The following is a 12,395-nucleotide window of genomic DNA, read 5'->3' as shown; positions in this document are numbered from 1 at the left end:
AGCAGTTCTTCAGCATAAAGGGTGATGGGGATGTGAAATGAGCTGCCAGGTACCCAGACACGTACAAGGGTGGGAAATGCTGAGAAAGATATGGGTCGAAAGTGGGAAAATAGACGAGCTCAGGTGGAAATCCTGGTCAGTGTGGACTGGTTGGGCCATAAGGCCTCTTTCTGTGCTGTATGACGCTGCGATTAAACCCTCACGAGTAGGGTCCGTCGCCCACGGAGACACGGTGACCAGAGGGATGGGGAAGGAGAGCTGGTGGCCTAGAAGGAACTGGTGGACTGAGTGGCCAGTCTGTCATGCTGTGTCCTTTTGCAGAGATCTCCTTCCGGGTCTGGATGTGTGGGGGCTCGCTTGAGATTATCCCCTGCAGCCGAGTGGGACACGTTTTCCGCAAGAGGCACCCCTACGTCTTCCCAGAGGGAAATGCCAACACCTACATCAAGTACGTGTGTCAGTCCGGGGTTGGGAGTCAGAGCAGGGTCAGAGTGGGAATGGGGGAATTGGAGATCAGAGTAGGGGCAGGGTTCGGGGGTCAGAATGGGACTGGAGATAAGAGTGGGGTCCACATCAGACTGGGAACAGTTGGGGGTGGGGATTTCAAATGGGGATGTGGGAGTTGGGTGTCAGAGGGTCTGAGCCTTGTCCGTGTCACCTCACTACTCCCTCATGCCCTCAAACCCCACCCCCACACCCTCTCCCCACTTCTTACCCCAAACCCCTCCTTTCCCCACATCCCACACGCACCCTCCACCCACTCTTCCCCAGACCCTTCCCTTCCTGCTCACCCCCTTCCCCACCACCCCTTAACCTCCCTCACAGGACCCCCATCCCTCCACTCTACTAAACACACCACATTCCCCACCTTCCAGTTTCTGACAGCTCAGCTGCAGAGGTGCTGAGAGCCCCAGCAATCTTCTTCACCACCTCCCACAACTTCTCGGGACATACCTCATCTGATCCTTGGACTTTACCCACCCACACTCTGGACAATCCTGCACCTCATCCTTCTTAATACTAACCTGCCCCAGAATATCTACATCCATCTCCCCTGGGTGACCACAGTTCTCCTTGAGGACCTTACAAACATCCCCTGGATCCTCACACTGACTACCCTTCCTGAACATCCATTCCTTCCCTTTTTGTGTTGTATCTGGGAATTCTTTCTCAAATTCCCTGCACGTCTGCCGAGCCTGAGCCCCGTCACCATTCTGTGCTTGCAGGAACACAAGGCGGACGGTCGAGGTGTGGATGGATGAGTTCAAGCGTTTCTACTATGCTGCCCGGCCGTCAGCCAGGGGAAAACCCTACGAAGAGTAAGTGGGCAGGTGGGGAGAGTCTCCACCGTCACCTGAATCCTCAACAGCCTCGGGAATATTCGGTTTCAGACCCCCACTGTTTGCGCGGTCGAGAATCTTGAAGGTTGACATCCTCTTGGTAGAGACAGTGCACGCAGCCTCCACACTTCTAGGGCGGTACTGTGTCCCGGTGCCTCACACCTCCCGAGACTTGGGTCTGATCCTAAGCTCAGGCCCTGCCTATGTGTGCGATGTGCACATTCTCCCTGTGATCGTCTGTGTCTCCACTGGCTGCTCCGGTTTCCCCCCACACCCCAAAGATGTGCGGGTCGGTAGGTTAATTGGTGTGGGTGAGGGTAAAATCTGGGGAGAATGGAACAGGTGACAGGGAAATTGCAGTGAATGTGATTACTCGTGAGCTAGCATAAACACGATGGGACGAATGACTTCCTTCGATGGCAGAGTGTGCTTTGGATGAGCGACTGTCCCTGTTCCTGTACTGCCCCATCCGGGGTACGTTCCACCGTTTCCTGTGATTGACCTTGACTTGCTGATATGGAGTTGAGGTGCCGTGTCTGGATGAGAGGTTGAACAATCCACTGCGTGGTGCAGGAAGCAACAGTCACAGAGACTGACACAGTGGTGTGGTCACCCCTTGTTCTCCCAAACTCCACCCAACACAGGCCCAGAATCTTCAGCTCTGCATCCCACTCTACGTCCATGTTGTGCTTACTGTTCCTGACTCCACTGTGCTCTGATCCAGCTGCAGGTCCAACTCTTCAGCAGACCTCAACACATTTGTTAGTGGAGGCCAGCTGAGAGTTCACTTTCCAGGCTGCTCTCAGTCACTCGGAGTTGTGGTCACATTTTGGACCAGGAGGTCCTTCCCTCCCGGTCCTACTTCCAGTTCCCTTCCAAATTGTGACCACAGCTCACAGTGATTCCAACCCATTTACCCCCACAAACCTCCCCCTCCTCCACATCCTTCCCCCAAAAACCTCCTTCACCCCATATCTCCTCGCCTTCCAAATCCTTTCCTGAAAAAACACCTCCCTCACCCCATATCTCCCCCCTTCCATATCCTCCCCCTGAAACACTTCCTCACCCCATGTCCTTCCCCTTCACATCCTCCCACAAGAAACAACCCTCATCCCAAAAACACCTCCCTCACTCCATATCTCCTTCATTTGCATATCCTCCCCCCAAAAACACCTCCCTCACCCATCCATTTCCTTGCCCCACTACATACCTCTTGAGTCCCCTGCCCTGCACATCCCTCTAGAAGTTCTCTCCCCACTTACACACATCTCCCCACGCATCACCCACACACCCCTCCCTCCATTACCACCACCACCCACCTCCTGTGACCGTCACTGCCATGTTACTCCCACATGCCTTCCCACCCTCTCTGTCATCCTACCTGGAGGCTGAGGAAGGATCTGTCTGTCTGAGGGAAGGTGCGGGTGGATGAGGGAGGCAGTTTTGGGGAGGAGGAGGAGTTGTCCAGTGATTATACCTGCTGCATTTCCCTCAGTGTGCAGAGCCGACTACAGCTGAGGAAGGAACTGAAATGTAAATCATTCCGGTGGTACCTGGAGAACATCTACCCCGAACTCAGGTGGGTTCCTGTCCTGTGACACACACACCCTCACACTGCACAGGCACACCACGGTGCATTGCCCGGCCTGTATCACCAGGGATCCTTCCTGGCCCGAGAATCCAGGGATTCACCCTTTCCCTCTAACCCCTCCGTCCCACCCCCACAACACCCACTCACCCCAGCTCAGCACCACCCTGGCTACAGATCATCCCCCACCAGAACATGGGGAAGACTGGTGGGGGTCCCTGGGGCCTGACTCTCCATTCTGTCATTAGTAAACTGGGAATGGTCATCTCCACGGCCTCCGGATCTTGCAGGGGGTGGAAGGGGTCTGAGACGGGGCTTTCCAATCTCTCACTGGGCTAGAGGAGGTCAGTGGTGTGGGATGAGGAGGCAGAAGCCAAGGGTGAGGGTAGAGAGTGTGACCCAGAGAGGGGTGGATCAGTCGAGATATTGAGGAGAGGGACCAGCCCACCTCCACAGTCACGGCAGACATGGGAGGGCAACAGGTCCTGCAGTACACAGTCAACTCCATCTCAGCCCACCCACTGACAACAGTCACGCATTAACGCCTGCCACTCTATTCTTCATCAAGCAACCAACGAGTGAGCACAGAAACAGGCAGGTAGGGCAGAAATCTAACCCCCCCACCTCTGGCTATACCCAGCCCAAGCACACTAAGAACACCCTCTGATTAGAGTATGTATTGCAGATGACTGTGTCCCAAGCTTCCTGTCAGTGTCCAGTCCCACTACACCCTCGGGGACACGAACCCTGCCCGGTCTGACTTGGGGACACGAACCCTGCCCGGTCCGTCTCGGGGACACGAGCCCTGCCCAGTCCGTCTCGGGGTCACGAACCCTGCCCGGTCTGACTCAGGGACACGAGCCCTGCCCGGTCTGTCTCGGGGACACGAACCCTGCCCAGTCTGTCTCAGGGACATGAACCCTGCCCGGTCCGTCTCGGGGACACGAGCCCTGCCCGGTCTGTCTCGGGGACACGAGCCCTGCCCGGTCTGACTCTCGGGGATACGAACCCTGCCTGGTCTGACTCGGGGACACAAACCCTGTCCGGTCTGACTCTCGGGGATACGAACCCTGCCCGGTCCAACTCTCGGGGACACCAACCCTGCCCGGTCCGACTCTGGGGGACACCAACCCTGCCCGGTCTGACTCTCAGGGACACGAACCCTGCCCGGTCCGACTCTCGGGCACACCAACCCTGACCAGTCTGACTCTCGGGGACATGAACCCTGACCGGTCTGACTCAGGGACACGAACCCTGACCGGTCTGACTCTCGGGGACACGAACCCTGACCGGTCTGACTCAGGGACACGAACCCTGACCGGTCTGACTCTCAGGGACACGAACCCTGACCAGTCTGACTCTCGGGGACATGAACCCTGACTGGTCTGACTCAGGGACACGAACCCTGCCCGGTCCGACTCTCGGGGACACGAACCCTGCCCGGTCCGACTCTCGGGGACACGAACCCTGACCGGTCTGACTCTCGGGGACACGAACCCTGACCGGTCTGACTCTCGGGGACAGGAACTCTGACCGGTCTGACTCTCAGGGACACGAACTCTGACCAGTCTGACTCTCGGGGACATGAACCCTGACCAGTCTGACTCTCGGGGACACGAACCCTGACCAGTCTGACTCAGGGACACGAACCTTGCCTGGTCCGACTCTGGGGCACACCAACCCTGACCAGTCTGACTCTCGGGGACGAACCCTGACCGGTCTGACTCAGGGACACGAACCCTGCCCGGTCCGACTCGGGGACACAAACCCTGACCGGTCTGACTCGGGGACACGAATCCTGCCCGGTCCGACTCTGGGGGACACCAACCCTGCCCGGTCCGACTCTCAGGGACACGAACCCTGCCCGGTCCAACTCTCGGGCACACCAACCCTGACCGGTCTGACTCTCGGGGACACGAACCCTGACCGGTCTGACTCTCCGGGACACGAACCCTGCCCGGTCTGACTCAGGGACACGAACCCTCCCGGTCCAACTCTCGGGGACATGAACCCTGACCAGTCTGACTCTCAGGGACACGAACCCTGCCCGGTCCGACTCTCGGGGACAGGAACCCTGACCAGTCTGACTCTTGGGGACACGAACCCTGCCCGGTCCGACTCGGGGACACAAACCCTGCCCGGTCCGACTCTGGGGGACACCAACCCTGCCCGGTCCGACTCTGGGGGACACCAACCCTGCCCGGTCTGACTCGGGGACACAAACCCTGACCAGTCTGACTCTGGGGGACACCAACCCTGCCCGGTCCGTCTCGGGGACACAAACCCTGACCAGTCTGACTCTGGGGGACACCAACCCTGACCAGTCTGACTCTCGGGGACATGAACCCTGCCCGGTCCGACTCGGGGACACAAACCCTGCCCGGTCCGACTCTGGGGGACACCAACCCTGACCAGTCTGACTCTCGGGGACATGAACCCTGCCCGGTCCGACTCGGGGACACAAACCCTGCCCGGTCCGACTCTGGGGGACACCAACCCTGACCAGTCTGACTCTCGGGGACATGAACCCTGCCCGATCCGACTCGGGGACACAAACCCTGCCCGGTCCGACTCTGGGGGACACCAACCCTGCCCGGTCTGACTCTCAGGGACACGAACCCTGCCCGGTCCAACTCTCGGGCACACCAACCCTGACCAGTCTGACTCTCGGGGACATGAACCCTGACCGGTCTGACTCGGGGACACGAACCCTGACCGGTCTGACTCAGGGACACAAACCCTGACCAGTCTGACTCTGGGATTTGGTGATTTTCCTGCAGGATTCCTGTTGAAGCAGATTCCCTCCCAGCTGTTATCCGGCAGAGACAGGAATGTGTGGGGACAGTCAGAGCTCTGGAAGGGGACCAACTAACTGTCACACTTCAGCCCTGCAGCCAAACGGCCAGCCAGGTAACCGAACCCAAGGCTGTTACAGGTGATGAAATCTCTGACGCGGGCCTGGGGCATCACATCACCCGTACAATAAGATCAGAGTTAATCTACAACCACCAACTCACTCTCCCACCTGTGGTCAGATACGTTAATTCATTACAGCCCAAATATTTGAAGATCACAGCCATGAGCACACTTGGAAATCAGAGCTGAGAATCCCAACTATTCACAATCTGTCAGGGGTGGACATTTTTCTACTTCTCAACGTTTACCTTTGCTGCCAATTCCTGAACTGCCAGCCAGAGCAATCACCCTGCAGTCCCTTGCTGGTCTTGTGTGTCCCACTGAGATATCTGGATGGAGCTCTGGAAACCGGTCCTGCGGCCTCCCAGGTCCATGCTGAGCATCAACCTCCCATTATCGCCAATCCTACACCAGTTCCATTTCGTTCTGCCACATTCCCCTCATCTCCTGATTCCACTAACCTCATGCTGAATGACCAACTGACCACACAACCACGGTGACTCACTAACCGACCACACAAACACTGTGACTCACTAACCGACTACACAACCGTGACTCACTAACCAAGCACATAACCACTGTGACTCACTAACCAAGCACACAACCACTGTGACTCACTAACCAAGCACACAAACACTGTGACTCACTAACCGACCACACATCTGTGACTCACTAACCGACCACACAACCACTGTGATTCACTAACCAAGCACATAACCACCGTGACTCACTAACCAAGCACACAACCACCGTCACTCACTAACCGACCACACAACCACCGTGACTCACTAACGAACCACACAACCACCGTGACTCACTAACCGACCACACGAACACTGTGACTCACTAACCGACTACACAACCGTGACTCACTAACCAAGCACATAACCACTGTGACTCACTAACTGACGACACAACCACCGTGAGCTCACTGACTACACAACCACCGTGACTCACTAACCGACCACACAACCGTGACTCACTAACCGAGTACACAACCACCGTGACTCACTAACCGACCACACAACCACCGTGACTCACTACCGTGACTCACTAAGAGAACCCAGCGCCAAACTGTAAGCCCACAGTTCACAGGTCCAGTCAGCGGTTACTACAAAAGCTATGGAATCATGATCCAGTGCCTCAACTCCATGAATGGTTCAACAGACCAGACACCAGAGTCATGGCGTCGTACAGCAGGGAAACATCCCTTTGTCCCAACCCGTCCCTGCTGACCAAGGCAGCTCCCTGAGTTGGTGCCATTTGCCTGTGCTTGGCCCATCCCTATCGATGTATGTACCTTTTAAATCTTGTTCTTGTACTTCCTATGGCAGCTCATCCCATATACACGCCACCTCTGGGTGAACAAGTTGTTGCTCCAGTCTCTTTGAGATCTTTACCCACTCAATTAATCCCTGCCTTCTGGTTGTATAGTGCCAAGCCTGAGAAATAGACTGGGACTATTCACCTTCTCAGTACCTCTTGTGCTTTTACATACGGTCTTCCCTCAGCCCCCTCCAGTCTAGGAACACATTCACAGCCTACCCAGCCTTTCGCAGGACTCGCACGTTCTATTTTCTTATTGGGGCCATTTGGCCCGTCAACTGTAATGCTGTCTCTCGGAGCAATCCCATCATTCCATTGTCCCATTTATCTCCCTGAAAAGCTCTCTCAACCCTGCACTCAAACACTGTAACTTACTTTAACCCCTTACAGTACGGGTTCCCACCGAACTCGATGTCAGCGGGTACGTGTGTGGAAACCAGTGCGGCTGCTCGCAGGGAGAACACGCAAACTCCACAGGAATCAGCAGGCACAGTCGGGGTGGAACCCCATTCTCCGGAGCTCTGAGGCAGCAGCCACTCGCTGTTGGTCTCAATGCAGAGACTCAGTCAACCAGGGTCGTGGTACAGTAACGTGAAAGTTCCCCGACTTTCACTGACATGAGTTAGTTATCAGTGAGGTACGATGGTGACTGCACACCACACAAACATGGTGGGATCACTGAGACAGCCGTCTGACCGTCCCCTCCACCGATGTGGTCTGCACCTTCCTCTGTGCTGTGGGAGTACTGGCTGCCCTTTCTCTATCCTGCTCCCTCACAACATTTGATCTTTATCCCCCCCCACCAGGAGTGGACTTTCAGTCACAAGCAGCACATCATCCAGCGACAGCTTTGTCTCTCCGTGGCCTCCCTGTTCCCGGCATCGCAGGTCATTCTCGCAACGTGCAGTGACGAGGACGCAAAGCAGGTAAAATGTCAGTCCCACGTGGGTCCCCCGATCTAGCAAACCCCCCCCCGCCCCTGACCCCCCCCCACGCCGAGCACCGGACCCCCCCGCCCCGCCGAGCACCGGACCCCCCTCCCCGCCCCGCTCTTGACCACCCCCGCCCCGCCCCGCCGAGCGCCGGACCCCCCCCCACGCCGAGCACCGGACCCCCCCTGCCCCGCCCCGCCCCGCCGAGCGCCGGACCCCCTCCCCGCCCCGCCGAGCGCCGGACCCCCCCCCACGCCGAGCACCGGACCCCCCTCCCCGCCCCGCCGAGCGCCGGACCCCCCCCCACGCCGAGCACCGGACCCCCCCGCCCCGCCGAGCACCGGACCCCCCTCCCCGCCCCGCCGAGCGCCGGACCCCCCCCCCGCCCCGCTCCTGACCACCCCCGCCCCGCCCCGCCCCGCCGAGCACCGGACCCCCTCTCCCGCCCCGCTCCTGATCACCCCCCCCCCGCCCCGCCGAGCGCCGGACCCCCCCCCCCCCGCTCCTACGCGGAGCACCGGACCCCCCTGCCCCGCCGAGCACCGGACCCCCTCCCCCGCCCCGCCCCGTCGAGCTCCGGACCCCCGCCCCGCCCCGCCCCGCCCCGCCGAGTACTGAATATCCGTGCCACTGAGGAGCAGACACCTACCCCTCCTGGCATGTATGTGTGTACACGTGCATTTTGTGTGTAGCTGTTCACTTTGTACACCTCTGGGCTCTGCCTGTACAGAGTGTCACTGCTATCTGTCACTGTCCCTCTCTGTGTCCTGTAAGTGATGGGTACAGTCAGTAAAATGCCTGCAGGTAGAGTCTAACCCTCTCCTCTGAATGTGACAGCAACCCTATAACTTCTGTAGACGGTGCTCTATAACCTGACCCTGTCCCCCTCTCTCTCTGATCAGAGGGTACAGTCAGTAACCACCTGTAGACGGTGCTCTGTAACCTGACCCTGTCCCTCTCTCTCTGATCAGAGGGAGTACAGTCACCTGTAGGTAGTGTACCGTACCCAGACGCTGTCCCCCTCTCTATCCCAACTGCAATGGGTGATGTTATCAACACATGTAGGTGGGACAGTGTAACCTGACACTCCTGCACCATCCTATCGGAGGGAACAGTCAGTAACCTTCAGTAGACAGTGTACTATAACCCGACGCTGTATCTTTCTATCCTAACAGCGATGGCAGAAGTCTGGCTCTCGGATCGAGCACCAGCTGTCTCATTACTGTCTGGACAGTGAGGTGCTGGGAGGTGCTGAGGACAGCCCGAGGGTCCTGGTGATCAACCCCTGCGAGGTGGCAGTACTCAGTCAGCGCTGGGTGGTGGCGTAGAGCCGTGGGCAGGCCAGGCAGTGAGCAGCAACGCCCTGAGCCTGTCCCACAGCGAACATCAACATCGGCCTCTGGGACAGGAGATGCACTGAGGTCCAATCACGGCCCCCACCCCGTCACTGGATTAAATCTGGAAAGAGGCAGACTACGGACACGGTTGGAGCAAGAACTCAACCTGGACAGTTTGGGCAAAGACTGGATCTCAGCCGTATCAGTTCCTCGCCCAGTTCCTCAGAGCCTTCAGCTGTGTGGGAGAGCGGCGGTAGCCAGTGGGCCTCAGTTTACCACCCGCCCTTCTCTGCTCCTGAGAGGGTGAGGGTGAGGATAACCTCACCCTTCTCTGCTCCTGAGAGGGTGGGGGTGAGGATTTACCACCCGCCCTTCTCTGCTCCTGAGAGGGTGGGGGTGAGGATAACCTCACCCTTCTCTGCTCCTGAGAGGGTGGGGGTGAGGATTTACCACCCGCCCTTCTCTGCTCCTGAGAGGGTGGGGGTGAGGATAACCTCACCCTTCTCTGCTCCTGAGAGGGTGGGGGTGAGGATAACCTCACCCTTCTCTGCTCCTGAGAGGGTGGGGGTGAGGATTTACCACCCGCCCTTCTCTGCTCCTGAGAGGGTGGGGGTGAGGATAACCTCACCCTTCTCTGCTCCTGAGAGGGTGGGGGTGAGGATAACCTCACCCTTCTCTGCTCCTGAGAGGGTGGGGGTGAGGATTTACCACCCGCCCTTCTCTGCTCCTGAGAGGGTGGGGGTGAGGATTTACCACCCGCCCTTCTCTGCTCCTGAGAGGGTGGGGTGAGGATAACCTCACCCTTCTCTGCTCCTGAGAGGGTGGGGGTGAGGATAACCTCACCCTTCTCTGCTCCTGAGAGGGTGGGGGTGAGGATTTACCACCCGCCCTTCTCTGCTCCTGAGAGGGTGGGGTGAGGATTTACCACCCGCCCTTCTCTGCCCCTGAAAGGGTGGGGGTGAGGCCCGCTGTAGTTCTGGTGAAGGTGCCCCCGGGGGCAGCTGGGGATGGCGTTCTGGGATGCACACCCAGTGACGTTGGAGGTCTGAGGACTTGGAGAGGAAGTTGAGGGAGTACGGGGCTGAGAGAGCTGTTGGTCACCTGATGATGTTTCCATCTACTGTGGGTTCCAGGTGCGGGATGGGTCTGTTTCGAACACCCAGAGCACTGTCCATCCCCAATTTGTGGAGGATGTATCACAACAAACAGGCGGTGGTTTCAGACCATTCGGAATGAAGGGGAGTCCGGGGGCTGTCACCCACTCTAAGGAACTGGGTGACGGGAATGCTGAATTGGGCTAAATGCCAAGAGTGCTGGACACTCCAAGGTGTGTCTGTGGGGAAAGAAAGAGTCAAAGATCCTCCACAGGCGCTGCTACAGCTCAGATTCCCCAGAGGTGGGAGAGGGGGGCCGGGAGCCAAGCTGAGGTAGTGACTGAGCGAGTGAAATCCTGTAAACCAGGGACAGTGGGAGGGATGGGGTACCGGGAGACCAGGGCGCTAGGGGACGGGCACCAGGAGACAGGAGCCTTAGAAACAGACAATCCTGCATATTGGAGAAGGGGGAACATTGGGGGGCCATTACTGACAGAGGGATAGACACCGGCGTGGACACTGGGAGAGGGACAAACACCGGGGATGGACACTGGGAGCGGGATAGACACCAGGCTTGGACACTGGAAGAGGAACAAACACTGGGAATGGACACTGGGAGTGGGATAGACACCGGCGTGGACACTGGGAGAGGGACAAACACTGGGGATGGACACTGGGAGTGGGATAGACACCGGCGTGGACACTGGGAGAGGGACAAACACTGGGGATGGACACTGGGAGTGGGATAGACACCGGCGTGGACACTGGGAGAGGGACAAACACTGGGGATGGACACTGGGAGTGGGATAGACACCGGGGGTGGACACTGGGAGAGGGACAAACACTGGGGATGGACACTGGGAGTGGGATAGACACCGGCGTGGACACTGGGAGAGGGACAAACACTGGGGATGGACACTGGGAGTGGGATAGACACCGGGGGTGGACACTGGGAAAAGGACAAACACTGGGGATGGACAATGGGAGTGGGATAGACACCGGGGGTGGACGCTGGGAGCGGGATAGACACCGGGGGTAGACACTGGGAGAGGGACAAACACTGGGGATGGACACTTGGAGAGGTACAGACAGTGGGGGAATGGACTAGGTGAGGGACAGTCTCTATGAGAGGGATGGATACTGAGGGACGAACTCGGAGGTTGGGGTTACTGGGTGACAGGACATGGGGACGCTATTGGAGGGAGACAGTGGGGGAACGGGCACTGGGGGATGGGACAAACCGGGCCATGGTCTCCTGCTGCCCTGATCCGGGGCAAATGAAAGTGTGAGGGGCAGCGAGCGAGCAGCTGCGGTGTGGGACGTCGGGACCGATTGCAGACCGGATATACCCCGTGTTTGGTGACAGTAAACTGCAATGTGACCCCACCCTCTGTGTCCGCGTCTCTTCTTCAACACCTCCCCCTCTGACACCACCGGGATAGATCCCCACCCCGAGGGACTATCACCGGTGGGACGGGGGCACTGGCCGCCCCCCGTAGCGCAGACCAGGAGCCTACTGCGTTAATTTGTGGGACGTGGGGACCACACGTCCTGCCCGGTATCCCCGTGAACTGCATGTGCCCAGGCTGACAGAACCGATTAACCAGCAGACACGTCTGGGTTGTAGCGGCGTGCGTCGGTATCATGTCCGGCTCCATCCATGGGAGAATGGGGCATCTGGGATGACCAGACGGACACAGCGGCGCCCTCGCTCCTTCCCTGGCTTTTTAAAGTGAAATCGGTGGAACCTCAATTCACACCCGCAGCACCAGCATTCGAAATTCCCCCCTCGGCCCTCACCCGCTTTGAGAATTTATGAATGAGGAATATGTCGGTGATTTAGTGAGAACATTCATTTTCCA

General features: G+C 58.3%; 1 protein-coding gene across 1 annotated transcript in view; it reads left to right on the top strand.

The window, feature by feature from the left end:
• galnt14 (UDP-N-acetyl-alpha-D-galactosamine:polypeptide N-acetylgalactosaminyltransferase 14 (GalNAc-T14)) overlaps positions 1-11,911 on the top strand; it is a 76,516-nt gene extending 64,605 nt beyond the window's left edge. Inside the window, exons 10-15 of the mRNA XM_063040584.1 lie at positions 322-448; positions 1,227-1,319; positions 2,836-2,919; positions 5,709-5,838; positions 7,977-8,096; positions 9,278-11,911. Coding sequence (XP_062896654.1) covers positions 322-448; positions 1,227-1,319; positions 2,836-2,919; positions 5,709-5,838; positions 7,977-8,096; positions 9,278-9,430 — 707 coding nt within the window. The 3' untranslated portion in view covers positions 9,431-11,911. The remainder of the gene's footprint in view (positions 1-321; positions 449-1,226; positions 1,320-2,835; positions 2,920-5,708; positions 5,839-7,976; positions 8,097-9,277) is intronic.
• Positions 11,912-12,395: the final 484 nt, after the last annotated feature.

This window comes from Mobula hypostoma, chromosome 2, assembly GCF_963921235.1.
Source record: "Mobula hypostoma chromosome 2, sMobHyp1.1, whole genome shotgun sequence".
NCBI classification, from domain to species: domain Eukaryota; kingdom Metazoa; phylum Chordata; class Chondrichthyes; order Myliobatiformes; family Myliobatidae; genus Mobula; species Mobula hypostoma.
Note: the sequence above shows the minus strand (reverse complement) of the source record. Positions and strands in the feature narration are given on the sequence as shown.